The sequence below is a fragment of the Thermobia domestica genome, chromosome 13, assembly GCF_964235325.1.
Source record: "Thermobia domestica chromosome 13, izTheDome1.hap1.1, whole genome shotgun sequence".
NCBI classification, from domain to species: Eukaryota; Metazoa; Arthropoda; class Insecta; order Zygentoma; family Lepismatidae; genus Thermobia; species Thermobia domestica.
This window is the reverse complement of record NC_137466.1, coordinates 183469887-183491676: the sequence shown is the minus strand read 5'-3', so window position 1 is coordinate 183491676 and position 21790 is coordinate 183469887. Positions and strand designations below refer to the sequence as shown.

General features: G+C 35.4%; 1 protein-coding gene across 3 annotated transcripts in view; it reads right to left on the bottom strand.

Moving 5' to 3' along the window:
* Positions 1-21790, bottom strand: part of LOC145668843 (pancreatic triacylglycerol lipase-like) — a 192243-nt gene that overhangs the window by 121839 nt on the left and 48614 nt on the right. For all 3 annotated transcript variants that reach the window (XM_081737041.1, XM_081737040.1, XM_081737042.1), the window contains exons 6-9: positions 12922-13065; positions 11295-11405; positions 8501-8621; positions 3714-3844 (exon numbers count right to left, since the gene is read on the bottom strand). In XM_081737041.1, the coding sequence (XP_081593167.1) occupies positions 3714-3844; positions 8501-8621; positions 11295-11405; positions 12922-13065 (507 nt within the window). The remainder of the gene's footprint in view (positions 1-3713; positions 3845-8500; positions 8622-11294; positions 11406-12921; positions 13066-21790) is intronic.

The following is a 21790-nucleotide window of genomic DNA, read 5'->3' as shown; positions in this document are numbered from 1 at the left end:
CATGGATAGTATTATTAGTGATGATATAAAGTGGTAAACGTTGAGTTGCGTTGATTTTGAGTTTAACGTCCCGTTCAGCAGCGAGGCTATATGAGACGTGGACCTACTGATTAACGTGGAATCCGAACCACATGAGCTCCCGCCGGGAATCTAACCCGGGCCTCCCACGCCAAAGACGCGTACGCTAACCGCTTAGCCACGGAGGAGCTCAAAAAAGTGTAAACGTGAAATAAAAGCAATGATAGGAGTGACGAAAGAAGCCTTTAGGAATAAGAAAAGTCTATTTTGTGGGAACTTGAATAAAGAGTTGAGAAAAAAACTCATAAAATTCTTCGTACGGAGAATTGTATTGTATGGGACAGAAAAATGGACATTATGCAAAAATGATGTTAAGGCTGCAGACTACTAAATATTTTTGAAAACCTAATAATTTTTCTTTTGCCCGTTTCTCGTAAGTGGAAAGAGGTAATAAAATGTAACTTACCACAATAATAGATAATGTTATTCTATACCTGAAAATACAAATCGGAAGAATTTTCAGTGTTGCCATCCATAGAAATTACAGTGTGACCAGAATTTGAATTACTCAAAAATCTAGGTAAAGGCAGCGACTAGAAAAATGAATTCAACGGTAATTGATGACTTATCATGCTGTTTATCCTTCTTGTTTACTACTTTTTAAATAATGTTTCTATTTATTTTGTAATGACTTATTTATTTTGTAAGAATTTATGTAAGGTTTATAAAATAAATAGAAATATTATTTAAAAAGTAGTAAACAAGAAGGATAGACAGCATGATAAGTTATCAATTACCGTTGAGTTTATTTTTCTAGTCACTGCCTTTACCTAGATTTTTGAGTAATTCAAATTCTGGTCACACTGTTATTTCTATGGATGGCAACACTGAAAATTCTTTCGATCCGTATTTTCGGGTGTAGAATAGCATTATCTATTATTGTGGTAAGTTACATTTTATTACCTCTTTCCACTTACGAAAAACGGGCAAAAGAAAAATTATTAGTCTTTCAAAAATATTTAGAAGTCTGCCCCCTTAAATGACTAAAAGATTTTGAAATATGGATGTGGAGAAGAATGGCGAGAATTAGCTGAGTCAAGCAGAAAACGAATGGGAGAATGTTAGAAATGATGGAGGAGAAAACAACAGTTTTCGATATTATAAAAAAAGAGAAATTTGTTGAGACATTGGCTAAGAAGAAACTCTATCATGAGAGACGGATAGAGGATATGATGACAGGAAATAGAGGGAAGGAGACTAGAATGGAAGGCCAATATCAAAACAGGAAAATTGTACGAGAAAAGGAAGAGGTTAGTGGAAGACCGTGTAGTCTGGAAGCTTCTCAGTTGGGCCAATGTCCTGCCAATAATGGCAAAATACCTATGATAATGATGATGATGATGTTATACTTGCGTAAGGAAACGGCAGCGAAAATAATGCGTTTTGTGCATTGGAAAATTATAAAATTATAAAATTATTTCTATAAAGAAGATATTAAGAAAAAAGATTTGCAGTCCAAAAAATTTCTTAACGACACAACAAACAATATTGTGCGTGAAACACCGGAAAAGCTGTTCATTTTATAAGTACCAGACATTTTTAGAGAGAAAAGTGCAATTTTTTTTTTCGAACTAAAATATTTAGTAAGGAAAATTCCCCATAGAAATGATTCATATCACATAATTACATAAAATTTTATTTGGTGCCTGTTGCTGCAAGGATATTTATTAACTTTCAGCTTTGTGTGGAATCAAAAGAATGAGCAATGGAATATCTGGGACAATCAAGTAATGATGTCTTTTACTTTTGGTACACCCAGTAAATCGACAACTGCCCTAACAGAGAAATATGAAAGCAACTTATGTAATACTAGCGTTTAGTAATATTAATAAAGGATCTACTATTAACTATACGTAAGATAATTACATTTCAGGAAGGCAAATCAAATACATAAACTTGAAATCAACTGTTAAACGAAGATGTAAGTTTTTTTTTTTTTTTTTTTAAGTAGATACTAGAGCCTGTCTAGTTCAACTGTGCCCTTGCTGGCACTGCTACCGATATGTGATTTCCCGTACCTCCCTCGAAAGAGGAGGAAAAGTTGCTGCGGCCGAGATCTTTCAATCGTTGGGTACGGAAGCGTTGCCACAATGAATTATTTCATGGACTCCGCTGTGCTTCGTCTTATTGTTCACTTTAAGAGTCTTCATCCCGGCGAAATTAAAATACCGCTAATTTTACAGTAATTATGTGATATCCTCAAATAGATAAAAGATAATCGAAATGTGGAACAAGAGCGCCTTAGACAATATTATTTTACATGAGATACCGTTATCACGACTCACTTATCTGCTTTCGATTTCAAGCCATTTTGAAAATCGGCATTTATTTTCGCGTTTCTAAACAGCTGAAAACGGAAAGCCACTAGCTGACTTGTGATAACGGTACCTCACGCAAAATAATATTGTCTATGGCGCTTTTGTTCCATATTTCAATTATCTTTTATCTATTTGAAGATATCACATAATTACTGTAAAATTAGCGGTATTTTAATTTCGCCGGGATGAAGACTCTTAAGTAGCCCACGATCTTCACTCGTCAAGACCAAACGACTAAATGACAAACTAGCAAAACAGCTGAGGTCATTCACTTCTTTTCCCTAACCAAAGGGAGTGTTTCGTCCGCCAGAGGGTGGCGGGAGTGGGGTCGAAGTTTAGTTCGCATAATTTCCAAGGGCACAGGTGGAATAGACAGGCTCCTAGCTAAACCTGCTCTCTATACACAGCGCATCAATCACATATGAACATGAATCTCCTTCTTATACCTCACAACATCTGTACATGTCCTTTTACAGACACAAGTGAAATACGTCATGACAGAAATCGGCAAGGGGTACCATAAAGTGGAGATTTTTTCGATTATTTTTTCAATATCTTACACCGTTTACAAGCTTTGAGCCTACTTCCGATTACAGTTTCTAATTCATGTATGATCAAAGTTTTCTTTCTTCATGCATGCAGTATGTAATATGCAAATACATAACACACACAATTAATTATAATGTCAGTGATATATGTTGTTCATTGGGCAAAACACTAGAAACAATAAAGATTCATTTTAGCCTGGAGAAATGGTTATCTTCGTTTCTCATTATAATTTGGCCATGAATCAAACGCCTGCACAATTCTTATATACAACTATGTTTTGTTGGAATATATAACTCATAAGATATGATGATTTGCTTTTTTTAAAAAATTTCAACACTTCCAGTGTACCCCTAAATAATGTAATACAAAAAATAACAGCATGTTTTTTTTTTGTTTTTTTTTTAAATATTCAATTTGAACTGGACAATCTACACAAAATTTGTAATCGATCAGTGAAACCGTCATGTTCGTAGCACTTGTGGTATTCGAGATATCATTGTCGAAAGATTGGAGAGAAACATAAACTTTTCTTTGGAGACAAACATATAAACCTAGCATTTTAAAATATAGATACATAATGAATAGATAGTTCACTGAAGTTGAAATGGTGTCCTTCCATTTATAAGAAAGAAAAAAATTAAAGTAGCCAATATGTTTCAAATTTTGTCAGAATTGTCTCCACGTTTAGTGTCCAAGTGTTGCAGATCTTCTAACCCCCCCTTCAATAAGCTTTGATATTGAAACTAAAAACATAGAAGGTAAACTTACTACAAAATGGAGGTCTTTTATTGGTCAACGTATAAAACCGTCCTCTGGCTGGCAGATATTCTGTTTCCAAACCAACCTTCTGGCATCTCTCTGGAGTACATTTTTGACCAGTTAGAAATTCAGTATATTCGCTGGAAAGAAAAGATATCTTGTAAATACAATTACACACACACACATACATACATATATATATATATATATATATATATATATATATATATATATATATATATATATATATATATATATATATATATATTTGGTCTAGGAATTAATTCGTGCGGGTGGACAAGAGATGGCGCAACGAACGGAGCGTCCCACAGTTCCGTGTATCCACAAATGTGTTGCAAACCCCTGTCATCGCGTATCGTTCGTAGTATAGGGCAGTGGATTAAAGCGTCAACAACACCAGTTTGTAGTTAAGTGAACATGGCGCAATTTGTGCCTGATAAAGTGTTTTTGCGGGGTGTCCTGCTGCATTACTTTAACATGCAGAAAAGTGCGACTGAAAGTCATCGTATTTTGGTGGAAGTGTATGGTGACCATGCTCTAGCTGAGCGAACGTGTCAGAAGTGGTTTGCACGGTTTAGAAGTGGTGATTTCGGCTTGGCAGACCAAGAGCGAGCTGGACAGCCAAAAAAAATTCAAGACGAAGAATTGACAGCATTGCTCGAGCAGGATTCGTGTCAAACGCAGGAACAACTTGCAGCAGCATTAGGCGTTGATCAAACAACAGTCTCCAAACGCTTGAAAGCCATGGGAATGATTGAAAAGATGTCACATTGGGTTCCACATGAATTGAAAGACAGAGACGTTGAAAGACGAAAAACCATTTGCGAATTGCTGCTTCAACGACAGAACAGAAAGGGGTTTCTGCATCGAATTATTACGGGTGATGAGAAGGGGATCCATTACGAGAACCCTAAACGAAAAAAGGCCTGGGTGAAACCAGGTGAACCAGGTCCATCACAACCAAAACGAGATATTCACTGTGCAAAGGTTATGCTGTGCATATGATGGGATATGAAAGGTGTGGTGTACTATGAGCTGCTGCAAGCGGGTGAAACTATGAATGGAGAACGTTATCGATGACAATTAATGCGTTTGAAGCAAGCTCTGGCCAGAACACGACCAGAATGGGAGAACAGACATGATAAACTTATTGTTCAACATGATAACGCTCGCCCACATGTCGCAAAACCGGTCAAAACCTATTTAGAAAATGTCGGATGGGAAGTTTTACCCCACCCGCCGTATTCACCAGACGTTGCTCCTTCGGACTACTACTTGTTCGATTGCATGAACAACGATTTGATTGGACAGCGGTTTACTTCTTCAGAAGATATCGAAACATGGGTCTCTGACTGGATCGCTTCCAAGGATGAAGACTTCTTTCGCCACGGAATCCGTACATTGCCTGACAGATGGGCGAAAGTGGTGGCTAGCGATGGACAATATTTTTCTTAAGGTATTTATGTATTTTGTGTTTGTACTACAGCTTCAATGTGTGCGTACCAACCGCACGAATTAATTCCTAGACCAAATATATATATATATATATATATATATATATATATATATATATATATATATATATATATATATATATATATATATATATATATATATATATATATATATATATATATATTATTTAAATGATGTCTCTTTTTCAATATACTTGTTAAAAACAATAATTATTACAAACAGTTATCGATTGATGTAAGTACATTATTCTAAGGCTCTTTGCATAAGTCGGGTTACAACCATAACCTAAGATTTGCTTCAGAAACTTATGAAAAATACGATTTAAAAAGTACTGCTTAATAATACGGCAATGCGAAAGCTCGATTACGAGAAGTGGTCAGAAAGTAAGGTTACAAAGCCTGCAGCGAAACGTGTTTATACTATTTCATACAACTAATACAGCCAACAGATAGTGCATACATTAGGTTATTTTCTACATAGTCTCCATTGATGAGGCACTTATCTCATCGTGGGATGAGTTTGACCATTCCCTCCTGGTAAAAAAAACCTGTTCTTGCATGTTCAGCCACATTGTCACGAAGTGTTTCACCTTCTTGTCTGACGCGAAGAGAAGTGTCGGCCAATTCTGTCATCAGATGCCGTAACGTAATCCTCCTGTTGTCATGAATCACCTCCTGCACGCGAGCTCTGTTCATATCTGTTGATGCCGTGCTGGATCGGCTACTGCGCTTCTCGTCCGTGACGTTTTCTCTGTTAGCCGCGAACTTTCGATACCATTCTGTGACATACTGACAAGACATGACAGTCTCCACGTAAACCTCTACCAGCTGCCGGTGAATTTCAACCGTAGTTACAGTTTTCGTTCACAGAAATCGAATAAGTCCCGAGAGACTTCTTCGGGAGACCAGTTTTCCAAAAGAGTCATCATTTGTGTTTACCTAGTAGTGCTGTAGGTGGCGGGTGGATGAAACTCCTCATTCCTCTATAACAGACGAAACTCCCGAAATATCGCCTTGTAATCTTAGTTTCTGATCCTCCCTCGTAGATAATACATTTTAGAAATAGGATGCCGATTCTTATATTTTTATAACGTTCATGGTAATAAAATTAACTAATTAAAGTCAATTTTACAATAGTTAATTACCTAATTAGTTCATACCTCACTCACTAGATAGCTCTCAAAATAAAACTTACTTCAGGTACGAGTACTACTGTTCATAAATTTTACTTATACTATAAGAAATTTCATACATAAATTTGAGTTAACGTATGTTGAATTCAGATAAACTTCGTAACCGTCTATATCTAATTAATCTTTTTGTTTGTATTGTTAGTTTTGTTCTTAGTGCTTTGGAACTTGTTTCTAGATTAATTACACGTTATGCCAAAAGTCCACGTGGTTGTCAGCTCTGTTAAAGCTTTATGACAGATTACAAGTCTTGGAATTTCACGGTTTTTGCCCTGCAGTACCGGATTAACCCATCTCGAAGCCCGGGACTAGGAAAAATATGTGGCTCTGCTGACTTCTCCTGAAACATTTCTGTGAAAGTTCAGCAGGAAAACTAAGGGAATGTGTTTCATATTTTTGGTTATATGTTATCTTATGGTGATAATTCTATCTTGTATGATTCTTTTTAGATAGCCAGTTGAGATTTTGATTAGAGTGGAGGCCCCGTACATCTGGAGGCCAGGGGCTACAGCTCTCCTAAGCCCCTCCCTTAATCCGGCCCTGATGCCTTACATACTCTCTACCACCTCGCACTCCAACAGAAGTCTATTGACGCACCAACACATCGACACTTCTACTACACCTCTACCACTTTCGCTCTCGATATATCCAACGCCTTATCAAAACCGCTCATCCAATTCCTCCTGAAGTGCTCGAACATTCTCCAGCCTTATCATGTTACGCTTACTCGCAGTCGACTATCTTCTTGCAATCGATGAACGTGAACAGGCCTCAGATTTCTGTAACATTTATTGTCGTATTTATAGTTGTCATCCATACATCTATAGTGTATGCTCTCATTAATGCACTTCTTTGTTTCCAAGTGTTTACACCTGCCCAGAGCAGAAGATTAACACTCGTGTTCAAATTAACACCTTTCCTTGTGTTTTGTTCACTGCACTTCACGTCACGTTTTAAATTTATTTACATCAATGAATAAATAAATCCTGATACCCATCTCCTAATGATACTACCAATAAAAGAATGCTTATGGCCCCAGAAAAGGCGTTACCTTCTATGGCCTGCCCATCTTCGGATAGGCATGAAGTTGCTCATTAAAAAAAAGACCAAATATTCAGTGCTTCTTTTATATTAAATTCATAAATTCGAAGTAAAATTCCAGTATTTTAAATACGAAATCCAGATTACTTTCTGGAAACTAGATCGCTAGTAAAAACATGGCTAATTCCCCAGTAACATTATTGTAAACGAATCAATGTTTCCACGAGATGACTACCCAAGTTTTCTTTCACCTGAACACAAATGCAATAGACTCACTCTTTTCCATAATTGTTTGGATTTTTTTGAAAATGATCCCGAAGAGTTTATTGGTAGATTTGTGACTATAAACGAGACTTGGTTACACCATCGTACACCAGAATCAAAATAACAATCGAAACCATGGAAACGACCTAGATCTTCCGTCCCAAAGAAAGCCTAACAAGTGTTGTCGACAAACAAGGTTATGCCATCAATTGTTTGGAATAGTTGGGGCATTATCCAGATTGATTACTTAGAAAAGAGGAAAGACTATCAATTCTAAATACTACTGCATCCTTCTGCGATATTTCGATGAGGAAATCAGAATTAAAATGTCAGGAATGCTGTGAAGAAAGGTGTTGTTTCACCAGGACAATAAGCGCGTTCACACGTCTCTTGCATCCATGGCAGAAATTCCTTCCTGTGGGTTCGAACTTTTGCCGCACCCGCCCTATTCGCCTGACCTGTCCCTCTCGGATTTTCACTTGTTTAGAAACCTGAAAGGTTTTTGGAAACTTAGCGATTTTCTTCAGAGGTGAAAAGTGCTGGACTGCGATATTTTGCAGGGGTCGAGAAATCATTTTTTAAAAAAACTAGTATAGATGCGTTACTGGAGAGGTGGTGCAAATGTATCTCCGTCGAGGAGAATTATGTGGAAATATAAAACTTAACTTATCCAAATATTTTCTAATTTTGTAGGTCAAGGCAAGAACTTTTCAATCCATCCTCATGCATAGGTCAAGTTACGTTGAAATAGAATGGGAATGAGCATGACCTCCAATAAATAAATAAAATAAACAGCGTCACTTACTAGAGGGAACCCCAGTCTGGTAGGAGTACATCCATTGCCCAGATGTTACACTTGGACATTACAGCTTCCGTGAAATACTCAGGTGCTCTTCTGTGGCTGCATGTGATCACCTCGTTCAGTACTGCAAGAAGTAGAAAAAAATACTTAAAATAGACGAAACAAAAGACATTTCACTAATCATCTGTGTTCCCCACGAGACAATACGAGACGAGTAGCGTCTTCTAGTCTAATCTCGTAAATTTTTCGTGGAATTATCGTCTCGTCTCGATTCTCGAAGATTTTCTTTCTCGTCTCGTCTCGATTATCGCAAAAAAAAAAAACTCTCGGCTTATCACTTAAATTTTCTTCTCTCGTTTTAAAATTTATTTACAAAATGTAAGCCTCAATTTTCTTCTTAATGTCAGAATCCTTTCGTATCCCGAGAGTTCCACAAAAGGCGGAATATAACAACATTTAGCTTTTATTATTATTATTATTATTATTATTATTATTATTATTATTATTATTATTATTATTATTATTATTATTATTATTATTATTATTATTATTATTATTATTATTATTATTACTGCACAACAATCGCCTATATTGTGCAAATTTGAGATTTTTCAGTTGTGTCCTTCCTGAAATATTTGATGGTGAAAATACACGATTTTCGAAAATTCGCAATGTTTAAATTTTTCCAAAAAATCAAGTATATGATTCTCAGATCTGAAACTTGTTTGGGACGTTGTCTATTATCTACTCTCTATGTAAACAAAAGAACTGAAGGTGAGTCTCATTTACTTCGTTTTAAAGTGTACATTCGAAAATGGTCATTTGTAAGTTTCCAACTTCAATGTTCAGAGCTTCTTCTTCTTTTTTTTTCGACGTTCTGAAGTACGTCTCAATGTACACAGAACATAAAATGTGGTCCATTCCTTTATCTTTTATATGGTTCTAGTTTGAACTCATTATCTTTAAAACATAAAAAAGTTACAGGGTTTATCGGAATCCTCTGAAAAGTGAAAAATACGCACAAGCGCCTGTACAAAATGGCCGCTACAAACAAACCTACGCGGTAAAATATTAATGAATACCCGTTTTCAACTCCCTGAATGTGGTACAATCTTACATAAAAAATTAAAAGTAAATACATTTTATCAGCAGAAATTGCTCGATTTCATTTAGATTATCTCAGGGGTATTGTGAAAATACTTGTAGCCCGCGTTGAGTATGATCTCAGATATGTCTCGGGGAAAATTTAGTAAGCTACCTCCAGAAGAAATAAAACTACAAACAAAATTCAAAAATAGCAATACTAGTAACACGTAACAGGAAAAATCTAAAAGAAAAACCTCAGGGGACTCCGTTTCAATTTTACAACTAAAAGTGAAAATACAGTCGCTAAAGACGCACTATTCCCCAAAAACCTGATTAAGATTTTTAGACAGCTCTAACATTCTCTGAGGTTTGAATATTCTGGACATTCCTCCGAATACTCAGTGGAACGATAGTCTTCACAATGTAGATAGTTAACGCTATAGACTAAATAGGAATATTTGGGATAAGAGTGTTCAATATACAATCGAGTCACGATTATTTCATCTCGGCGTGGTTAAATTCTAAAGACGATACATACTTTTTATCATTAGCAAGAACAGATTTAATTTCGAACAAGGGTTTTGATTCAATATTGCTGAACTGAAACATGTGCAAACTTGATTTCAGCACATAACATATCATTTGTTCTCTACAAGGTTTGATACTTTTAGGAAGGGTTCCAATTTATGGCACTATATGAAACTTTCAGAGTATTAACTTGTAAAATATTATCATTATGTACTGTACTTACACTTAATGGGAAGTAACAGAAAATCTATCAGAGTAAGTCCTTGTGGAATATTAAGTAGTATACTTACACTTAATCGGAAGTAACAGGAAATATATCAGAGTACGTATTTGCAGAATATTATCATTAAGTACTATACTTACGCCTAATGGTAAGTAACACGAAATCTATCAGAGTATATCCTTGTGGAATATTATCATTAAGTACTACTATACTTACACTTAATGGGAAGTAACAGAAAATCTATCAGAATATATCCTTGTGGAATATTATCATTAAGTACTACTACACTTACACTTAATGGGAAGTAACAGGAAATCTATCAGAATATATCCTTGTGAAATATTATCATAAAGTACTACACTTACACTTAATGGGAAATAACAGAAAATCTATCAGAGTATATCCTTGTGGAATATTATCATTAAGTACTACTACACTTACACTTAATGGGAAGTAACAGGAAATCTATCAGAATATATCCTTGTGGAATATTATCATTAAGTATTACTACACTTACACTTAATGGGAAGTAACAGGAAATCTATCAGAATATATCCTTGTGAAATATTATCATAAAGTACTACACTTACACTTAATGGGAAATAACAGAAAATCTATCAGAGTATATCCTTGGGGAATATTATCATTAAGTACTACCAAACTTACATTTAATGGTAAGTAACCGGAAATCTTTCAGAATATTAATTTGTGGAATATTATAATAAAGTATTATACTTACACTTATGGGAAGTAACAGGAAATCTATGAGAGTATATCCTTTTGGAATATTATCATTAAGTACTACTACACTTACATTTAATGGGAAACAGAAAATCTATCGGAGTATGTACTTGTGGAATATTATCATTAACTACTATAGTTATACTTAATGGAAAGTAACAGGAAATCTATAAGAGTTTATCCTTGTGGAATATTATCATTAAGTATTACTATACTTACATTTAATGGGAAGTAACAGGAAATCTGTCAGAGAATGTACTTGTGGAATGTCAACATTAAGTAAACAGCCAGGTTGTGTTCTGCCGCCATTCATGTAGAAATCCACGTGGCCTACAACAAAGAAAGAAACACTTTATCAACAGACTATAAGATTAATGAGACGCAACTCTCTGGTGCATACTCTTAAAGAATGTAACATTCTTCAGTGGAGAGACTGTACCACTAAGAGAATCTAATTACCGCGGAAATACAAAGTATGTAAAAAGGGTAAAATGGATGGAATTTCTTGCAATCGACGTATCTTTATAGAAACCATGGTGCGTATTACTTAAAAATATTCTTACCATTGAAATATAAGTGTGTGCGTACAATTAATTCAAAAAACTTAGAAAATAAACTTATAGGCTTATATAATTTTTAACATCATCTTGACCACCAAATTTATATATTGGCACAAAACTTAATTGCTTCCATTTGAGGGAAATATTGCAGTCTTTAAAGATTTATCATATATGATTATATAATACTAATAATAATAATAATAATAATAATAATAATAATAATAATAATAATAATAATAATAATAATAATAATAATAATAATAATAATAATAATAATAATAATAGTAGATTGCACTATATCATTTATCAAATTTCAATTGTCTGCCATACAAAATACAGATATCTTTCATTTGTTCTACTTTGTTTATTGTTACTCCATTAATTTTATATTTATTGACAAAATATTGAGTTTTATTAGTGAATATGTTTAGTTTTTTCACAGTTGATCATTAATAAATTATTTTCGCCTCAATGATTTATTGTATCTAAATCTTTCTGCAGTAGATACCTATCATACTCGTAGTTAACTACTCTAAAGAGCTTTATGTCATCTGAGTATAATAGTATTTTTGAGTATTTGACTTTTTCTGGTAGATCATTGATAAAGATGGAAAAAAAAGAAGCGGCCCCAGGGGAGATTCTTGAGGTATTCCCTTCCCTATTTGACTTTGACTAGCTGTTACATTGCCTGACTAAAAGTCCTATTTGATAAGTGACTTTCAACCATCTAATATATAATAGTGATAGGCCAATGTTTGATAACTTACATAGAAGTAATTTGTGATCAATGGAATCAAAGGTCTTTGACAAATCGATATATATCTGTATATCATCTATCTGAAAATTACTTTTTAGTGCAAAGTATGTAATATAAGTAAAATGGATAAGATTTCTTGCAATCGATCTACCTTTATATAAACCATGTTGAGTATTACTTAAAAAATTCTTACCATTGAAATATAGGTGTGTCTACAATTAATTCAAAAATCTTAGATAAAAACTTATAGGCCTATAATTTTTAACACCATCTTGATCACCAAATTTATATATTGGCGCAACATATAATTGTTTCCATTTGAGGGAAATATTCCAGTCTTTAATGATGCGTCATATATGATTATATAATAATAATAATAATAATAATAATAATAATAATAATAATAATAATAATAATAATAATAATAATAATAATAATAATAATACCTTTTGATGGCTTCTATAATATACAGCATTACCAGTCCACAGAAAATTCTCAGAAAATGGGCCTTAGAAAATAGACTACTCACCAGCCCTCGAAATCATTCCCAAACCAAAAAGTGGTATCAATGGTAGTGCATTTGTATGCATAACATCCACAAATTTAGCATCACTTGGATCTAATCGAACGATTGTATCTGCTCCCTCGAATTCAGGTTGAGCTGGATCTAAACCTGAAATGAGATAGATTTATTTTACGTATTTTTAACTTATTATCCAAATTGGGTCAATCCATACGAAGTGGTCCACAGATGGTGAAAATGGTTGCTCGACCATTTCCGAAAATTATAAAAAATTGAGTGTAATGAACCTTGTGTATGAGAAGGTCAATAACATCATTCACGTTGCCGTATGTATAAGTGTTCCTGAATGGTGGCCATCTTTGTTGTCGGTGGAGTGCCAATTTTTGCGTTTGTAAGCGTTTACGAAAACTACAGTTGCTCAGGACGTACGAATCAAACGAACATCAAACAAAAGCGAATGTTTACAGGAGAGACTGAGATACACGGAGAATATAAACGTTTTCTTCTAAATATATATACAGGGTTTCAAACCAATACATGAAATAACCAGAAAATCTACAGATAATTACACTTTAAAGGGGCTGTGTTTCGGAATGGCATAAAGTGGGGGTTCACAAATTTTGTGCTGAATACTATTGCATGTAAAGAGTCTGCAAAAATATCCACACCTATGATACTACTAGCATTGTAAATTTATGGGAGTCCGAAAGTTGAAGTTTGTGATTTTGATGCCATTTTTAGGGCGTAATATCTCAAAGGGGCAAGGTGCTAAGAATTGCTGGTTAGCCCACAAAGTAATTCTGCATGTCAATAAACTATTGACAAAAAATCATGACTGATATTACATGGAGAAAAAAGTTAGGGCATGGTAGAAGCGCGAACAAAGCACGTGCGTGACGATGGTCATAGCCCGATTTTTTTTTTTTTTTTTAATGTTTGGATATGTTTCATGCTAGATCTCAAAAACTACACATGGTCCAGTAATGTGGCCCGCATTTGTTTGTGTTCAGTTGTGCAAAAGCTTGCGAATGGCGTTTGTTTAATCTTTCTAGCTCCATGATCATCGCCACGTCTATATGGTAAGGGGTTTAGCTTCCCCTTGCACCCACGACACCCATTGTCGAACTGGGCCCAGTATTAAGGCACTTAACGTATCAGCAAAGTATCATTGAAGTCAAATTCCAGTTACGAAAGTTAATACGTTCACAAGGTTGCATTATATAGGATAGACAAGGCTTTGGCTAACTGGGGCTCCATCCCCAGACTCCCGCGTTTTCTCGATCTACGGCCTCGAACCTCTAAAACCTACAATTCTACCAAATTTTAAGTTTCTTTTCGTATTTCAACTATCTAAAAGATAAGATTTTGTATCCCAAGAAAACATCCATTTAACATAACGTGGGATTACTTCATCTCCCCTTTAGACCCCTCAGAAAATAAAAATATTCTCTTTTGGCAATTTTCCTGTGAGTTAGTGCCGGAAGTCTGCAATCATGCCAAATTTCATCATTCTAATAATGCCGGAAGTGCCTAAACATTTTGTGGTGTAGATATCCCATATAAATAACATTGGGAAGTTTTTTTTAGATTCCCAAAAAATCTTTCTACGTTTGATTTTTTGTCTTTTTGGTGATTTACTTAAATAACGCTAACGAAACGTACAAGCACATCGAATTTCAAGTTTTTATTCCAAGTACCTAAAATATGAGATCATTATTCCCAAAAAAAAAAAAACCTATTTAAATTTTATGGAGAATTTCTTCATACTTCCTTTACACCCTCTAAAAAATAAAAATATATACTTTTGGCGATTTTCCTGTGTGTTAGTACTTGAAAGCTATAATCATGCCAAATTTCCACCTTCAACGAAAACCGCAATCTCCTTTAACTTATGTCAGTTCATGTAGTTTTACAGTTAGGATACATGTAACACAATCTTGTGTAACATATTAACTCCTGTAACTGGGATTGGATTTCAATGACACTTTGCTGATACATTAAGAATCTAAATACTGGGGTCCAGTTCGACTGTGGGTGTCGTGGGTGCAAGTAGGAGCTAACCCCCTTACCATATAGAAGTTCTAATGATCCTGGGGCTAGAATGATGGAATAAACGCCACTCTCAACTGAACACAAACAAAAGCGGGCTACATTGCTGGATCATGCGTAGTTTTTGTGATCTAGCATAAAACATTTCCAAACATTTATTTTTTTCGGGCTACAACCATCGTCATGCACGTGCTTTTTTCGCGTTTTTACCATGTCCTCACTTTTTTCTCCACGTAATATCAGTCGTGATTTTTTTTTGCAATAGTTTATTCAAATACAGAATTACTTTGTGGGCTAACCAGCAAATTTTAGCACTTTGCCCTCCTGAGATATTACGCCCCAAAACATGGCTTAAAAATCACAAACTTCAACTTTTGGACCCTCATAAATCTATGGTGCCAGTAGTACCATAGCTGTGGATATTTCTACAGACAGTTTACATGCAACAGTATTCAGCACAAAATTTATGAACCCCTACTTTATGCCATTCCAAAATATAGCCCCTTTGAAAATGTAATTTTCTGTTTTTCTCGTGGTTTCATGTAACGATTTTGCACGGTATCTTTTGTCATGTTAGTATGTGTATAATCGGCAAACACGTGTATGTGGTAAATTTCATGTCAAAAGAGCAATAAATAAGAACAATATAACAAAAATAAAACTTCCTTGTCCATTTAGCAACATTTTGTTTTACTTATTCTAATTTTCTTATTTACTAGCTGAACCTGTGCTCTCTACACAGCGCATCATTCGCGATATGAGCATAAATCTCCTTCTCATTCCTCACAACATATGTACATGTCCCTTTACAGACACAAGTGAAAGACGTCTTCATAAAAAATCGGCAAGGAGTATCACAAAGTGGAGATTTTTTCGATTATTTTTTCTCAATATCTCGCACCGTTTGCAAGATTTGAGCCTATTTCCGGTTGGAGTTTCTAACTCATGTTTGACCAGTGTTTTCTTTCTTCTTGCATGCAGTATGTAATAAACAAATACATTACATATACAATTAATTATAATGTCAGTTATATATGGTATTCATTGGGCAAAACATTCAAAAATTAAGATTCATCTTACTGCTTAGACTGGAGAAATGGTTATCGTTCCTTTTGCATTAGTATTTGGCCTTAAAACAAACACCTGAGACATATGCAAACCCTATCTACAACAGTGTGGTGTTGGAATATATAACGCGTACGATATGATGATTTTTTTTTTGTTTCAACGCTAACAGTGTGCCCTAAAAATGTAATAAAGAAACAATGGAAAAGTTTTTTAAATATTCAATTAGAACTGGACAATCTACGCAAAATTTTCAATCGATCTGTGAAAACGGCATCTTTCTAGAGCCTGTAGTTTCCGAGATCTTGTTGTCGAAAGGACTGACCACAAACATATAAACGTCCACAACATATAGTTTAAAAGAACTCGGAAGATGGAAGCACAGTTTACGTGCATTGATTTTAGAGAAGGCTCTTTAAAATACAAAGGCTTTGAACAATAATTTTATATCATAAACTTTATGAAAAAGATCTAGTTAACTCATTTGTTTAAAGTACTCGTATTTAAAATATTTGTCTCTGTTAAACATGAAATCACACATAATTGTAAATGAAAGATTTAAAAGCTAGTGTTATAAGTTGGAGCTCGGGCGCTTCTAATTGCCCATCAAATCGAACTTCACTGTTCTCCTAGCACTCAGTCTAAGCCCTCTCCTCAGAAGGTCTACTGCTACCAAAGGGCAAATTGGGAGAAATATCGTTCCAACTTAGACGCTGCAGTAACTTCATTCACTATGCCTAGCACACAATACGAACTCGATAGGACAATATCTGATCTAACTACAGCCCTTCAGGACGCAGCACAACGTTCAATTCCAACAATTGAAGTTCAGTTACATAAACCCAAGCTACCTCCGCAATACTTACCCTTTATTACAGCCTCACGGAGAGCTTTCCGTGAATATCTAACTACGGGCAACCTAGAAGCGCTTCGTCTGCATCGCCAATACTTAAGGATAACTCATAACTACATCGTTGCATTTAAGAAACGTCACTGGATCGAAACTTGCAACACACTTGCTAATGAAGCACATCCTACAAAATATTGGCGCAAATTTCATCAACTAACTGGTAGAGTTTCTCGTACGCCATACTCCATCGTTCATAACCACCAAGCAGTCCTTACGGATACAGACAAGGCCAATATATTTGCTTCTTATTTTCAAGGCATCTTTACCCCACTACCCGGTTGGTATACACCAGACCGCTTACAATCAGCTATCAACCGACATACCGATGCAGCTTCTACTTCCTTTCGACCATGTGCTGATCATACTTTAGAACCAAATAATCCTCTAACCATGGCAATTCACCCCGAAACTATTAGTAATGCACTTATAGGCAAACGGAATACAGCTCCAGGCTTCGACGCTGTTACATATGTTCTCGTCAGACAGGCGTCTCATTCTTTTCTCCTTTTTCTTAGCAGCATCTATAACTTTATTCTACGAACTGGATTTTTTCCGCTCGACTGGAAGTACTCCAAAGTTCTTCTTTTCCCTAAACCAAAGAAACCTCCATCAGAAGTCACATCGTGCCATCCTATTCACCTCACAAGTTGTCTCTGCAAAATCTTGGAACGAATCCTTGTACATCGCATGCACGACCATCTCAACTCACATAACTTTCTTCCAATTCACCAAGCTGGATTTAGACCACATTTTAGCACTCTAGATCAATTATTCCGTCTCACCACAGCCATTTATAATCAGTTTAATACAGGATATCCTTCTTGCCTTGTAAAGTTTGATCTAGAAAAAGCTTTTGACAAGGTTTGGCACCCTGGTTTACTGTACAAACTTCGTAATTACCTTCTACCAACCTCGTACTTCCGATACATACACTCCTTCTTAGTAGGGCGACTAGCTTATATCTCGATCAATGGAACGCTATCTCATCCAATCTTCTCACACTCTGGAGTACCGCAAGGCTCATCTCTGTCTCCTTTATTATACTTATTGTACGTCGCCGATCTAGTCGTTCCTAATACCACCACAATATTCTAGTTTGCGGACGACACTGCATTTTTCACAACTGCCCGCACAGTACGATCTCTTAATAAAACCATGCAAGCAGCTATTATACATTCGTGCGTTGGTGTCATATATGGAGGTTGAACATTAACTCTTCCAAAACACAAGCCATAGTTTTCTTGCCACGTAGACGTCGCTCTCGAGTCCATCGAAATCCTAATCTACTTCGCCTTCAGGTTGATCTTACGCCTGTTCCCGTGTCAACTACTATTACGTATCTCGGTGTCATTTTTGATACCCATCTTACCTGGAATCCACATCTTACCAAACTCATAGGTCAAGCACAAAACCGACTTAATCTTCTGAAACGGCTACTTGGCACAACTTGGGGACTACGAGCACGTACCGTAATCAATACATATAAAACATTCATGCGGAGTACGTTAACATACGGACATACAGCTTGGATATCTGCACCGTTAAAATTCTATTAAAAAAGTTGCTATCCTCGAGCGCCATGCTCTACGCCTAGCATATCGTATAAGTCTGCCGCATCCAACGAGATTACTTTATGAGATGATCGACTTTCCGCCATTACTAAATCATCTTAAACAACTTCGTATACGTTTTATCTGCAAACGAATTGCTCAGAACCATCCCCTGATGCTTGAAATTCTCCGCTACGACCGTGATAATGATGCACCGCCTCATTACGTTGATACTCCCCTTCAGCACTTCATGACACTATATCATTTACAGTTAGATAACGACATGCTGGACCCAGAAATCTTTGCAGTGTATCGCCCACATGAACTTTCATCTCATATCTATTCATCATATGCACAGTAAGTACTTATTAACAAGGGCCTCCTCCGTCCTCATCAGTTCCTGAATCGCCCCAGGAACAGAAGGTAACTTCATTCGTCTAAACTAACATAACCCAGTGATGTGACGTCCAGAGCACTTCATTTCATCCATTCCATTAATTACATTTGCACCTTTATTTTTGAGTTCACAAATTCCTCCATGATTAGTGTTCATGTAATACCTGGCAATGTTGACATATTCACTTATAGCACCTAAAATATTATCGTTCATGTATGTTTCTTTTTATATGTGTGTATATCTATGATTATTATTAATATGATGAATAAATAAATGATAAATAAGAACCTCTTAGACCACCTACATTCCCTTCAATTCCATCAGTCAAATTAATGCACTTACCCGAAGAAAGGGCACAACCCTTTAACCGGGATGACGGACCAAAAAAAAAGCTTTTAATTGCTATTGTAGCATTTTAATAGATAGATAATTCTTTTCCTATGAAATTTATCACAAATATATATTTCCCTACTATACACAAACTAACAGTATTAAAAGTACCCTGCAAAATCATTCTCAAATTATATTCTCACAACAGAGTTATAGATATGCGACAAACATTTGGACATGACTATACATGTTGGTAATTTTGTAAAATTCTCATACAGTGCTGTGTATATCACTGTGTCTATTGTGTCTGAAGTCCCATTAATGATATATGATTTTATTAACAAGAAAGTTAAATATAGCCCCGAATGTTAACGAAAATCTCAAAAGGAATTCTTATAAGTGAAGATATTGTTCAAAAACTAATGCTATTAGTATTTCTCACGAGACGAGAAATCAAAATTTTCTCGCCTTACATTTTGTCTCATCTAATCTCGAAAACTTTTCGTCTCCTTCTGTGAAATTATGTACTTGACTTTCGGCAGTAAGTTGACTTTTGAAAGTAGTGTTGGTGGAATGTTACAGTTACCGGTAATGATAGGAACTTCAAATGCTATATAGCAGGGTTTCTCAACCTGAGGATCTCGAAGATAACCGGAAGAGATAAATATAATTAGAATCTAATACAGGAAACTGTCTTTAAATATTATTTTTTATTTTGCTCTGATAAGCATATTTTTATTTTTATACATACTGTTAAGAACAACAAAAAATAGGTCTACTAAACATTTTCAACAGGCGCAGAGTTGTTAAAAAATCAATTTAAATGAAACAGGTACAATATGAAACTAATAAGAACTGCATATTCAAATACTGTACCTGGAAAATACAAGTGTAACAAAACCAGCATGTTAAAATATAATTAAAATTAAAAACGCTAATCCGCAATAGCCTTGTTGCGTTTGTTCATAAATCAACAATGCACAAATTATTATGTCGGCAATAAAAGGGATTGCTTTTGTTTAGGATCTTTTGTTGTTCTTTGCAAAATTGTACACGTATCACGTAGGTGTATGAGCGAGTGGTCTTCTTTCCAGCAGGCTGGCCATAATGAAGGTAGATTTTTGGTTTGGAATTTTATTTGTTTCCTAAATTTTAAATGTAAACAAGTTGCCTTTAGCACTTTTTGTTGATACAAAACACATACACAACAATGTACCAAATTCACAACAATATGTGGTAACATTATCACGAGTCACCGAGTAACTTTCCGTTTGCAGCCATTTAGAAACGCGAAAACAAATGCCGATTTTCTAAATATCTGGAAATCGAAAGCAGATAAGTGAGTCGTGATAACGGTATCTCATGTAAAATAATATTGCCTAGCGAGCTCTTGTTCCACTTTATGAAAACTTTTTGTCTATTCGAAGATTTCATATAATTACTGTAAAACTAGCAACATTTTAATTTCGCCGAGAATAGGCCTCTTAAAACGTTGGCATCTAATGCAAATTCCAAACAATGATAATTTTTCTCAATGGATATGCTAAGTAATCTGATTTACTAACTTACAGCACCCTACTACTCAGAGATACAAAGGGTATTTTAATAAGTAACTCCGTTTGACATTACAAGAAAATAATTCGATTTTTTTCCTAACGTACTTTATTTTTCAAGATAGTCCTCTAAACGTTCAATGCATTTACCCCAACATTCCTCCATCTTTGCAAGTCCTTTGCGGAAGTTAGTTTCTTCGAAGCTTTCAAAATATTCGTTTACTTCCTGTATAGCCCCTTCATTCGACTCAAATTTTTGTTCTGCCAGAAAAGTTTTAAGCTTCAGTAATAGACAGCAGTCCGAGTGTGGTGAACAGGCAGAATGCTGAAGCAGTTGAACTCGCAGCCATGGAGTTTATCTATAATTTTGGGTCCCACAGCTGATTTCGAGGCTCCAGAACATGGTGCGTCTTCTATCTTGTTCTGTTACCTTTACCCACAACCGAGTAATGTCATAGGAAGGATATGAGTCACCCAATCCGCAGGTAGAATCTTCTCCTGAATTTACCTCACTGTTTTCCCTTCCAATAATAATAATAATAATAATAATAATAATAATAATAATAATAATAATAATAATAATAATAATAATAATAATAATAGAATTGTACCACAAATTCCAATATTATATTTGGTCTAGGAATTAATTCGTGCGGTTGGTACGCACACATTGAAGCTGTAGTACAAACACAAAATACATAAATACCTTAAGAAAAATATTGTCCATCGCTAGCCACCACTTTCGCCCATCTGTCAGGCAATGTACGGATTCCGTGGCGAAAGAAGTCCTCATCCTTGGAAGCGATCCAGTCAGAGACCCATGTTTCGATATCTTCTGAAGAAGTAAACCGCTGTCCAATCAAATCGTTGTTCATGCAATCGAAGAAGTAGTAGTCCGAAGGGGCAACGTCTGGTGAATACGGCGGGTGGGGTAAAACTTCCCATCCGATATTTTCTAAATAGGTTTTGACCGGTTTTGCGACATGTGGGCGAGCGTTATCATGTTGAACAATAAGTTTAT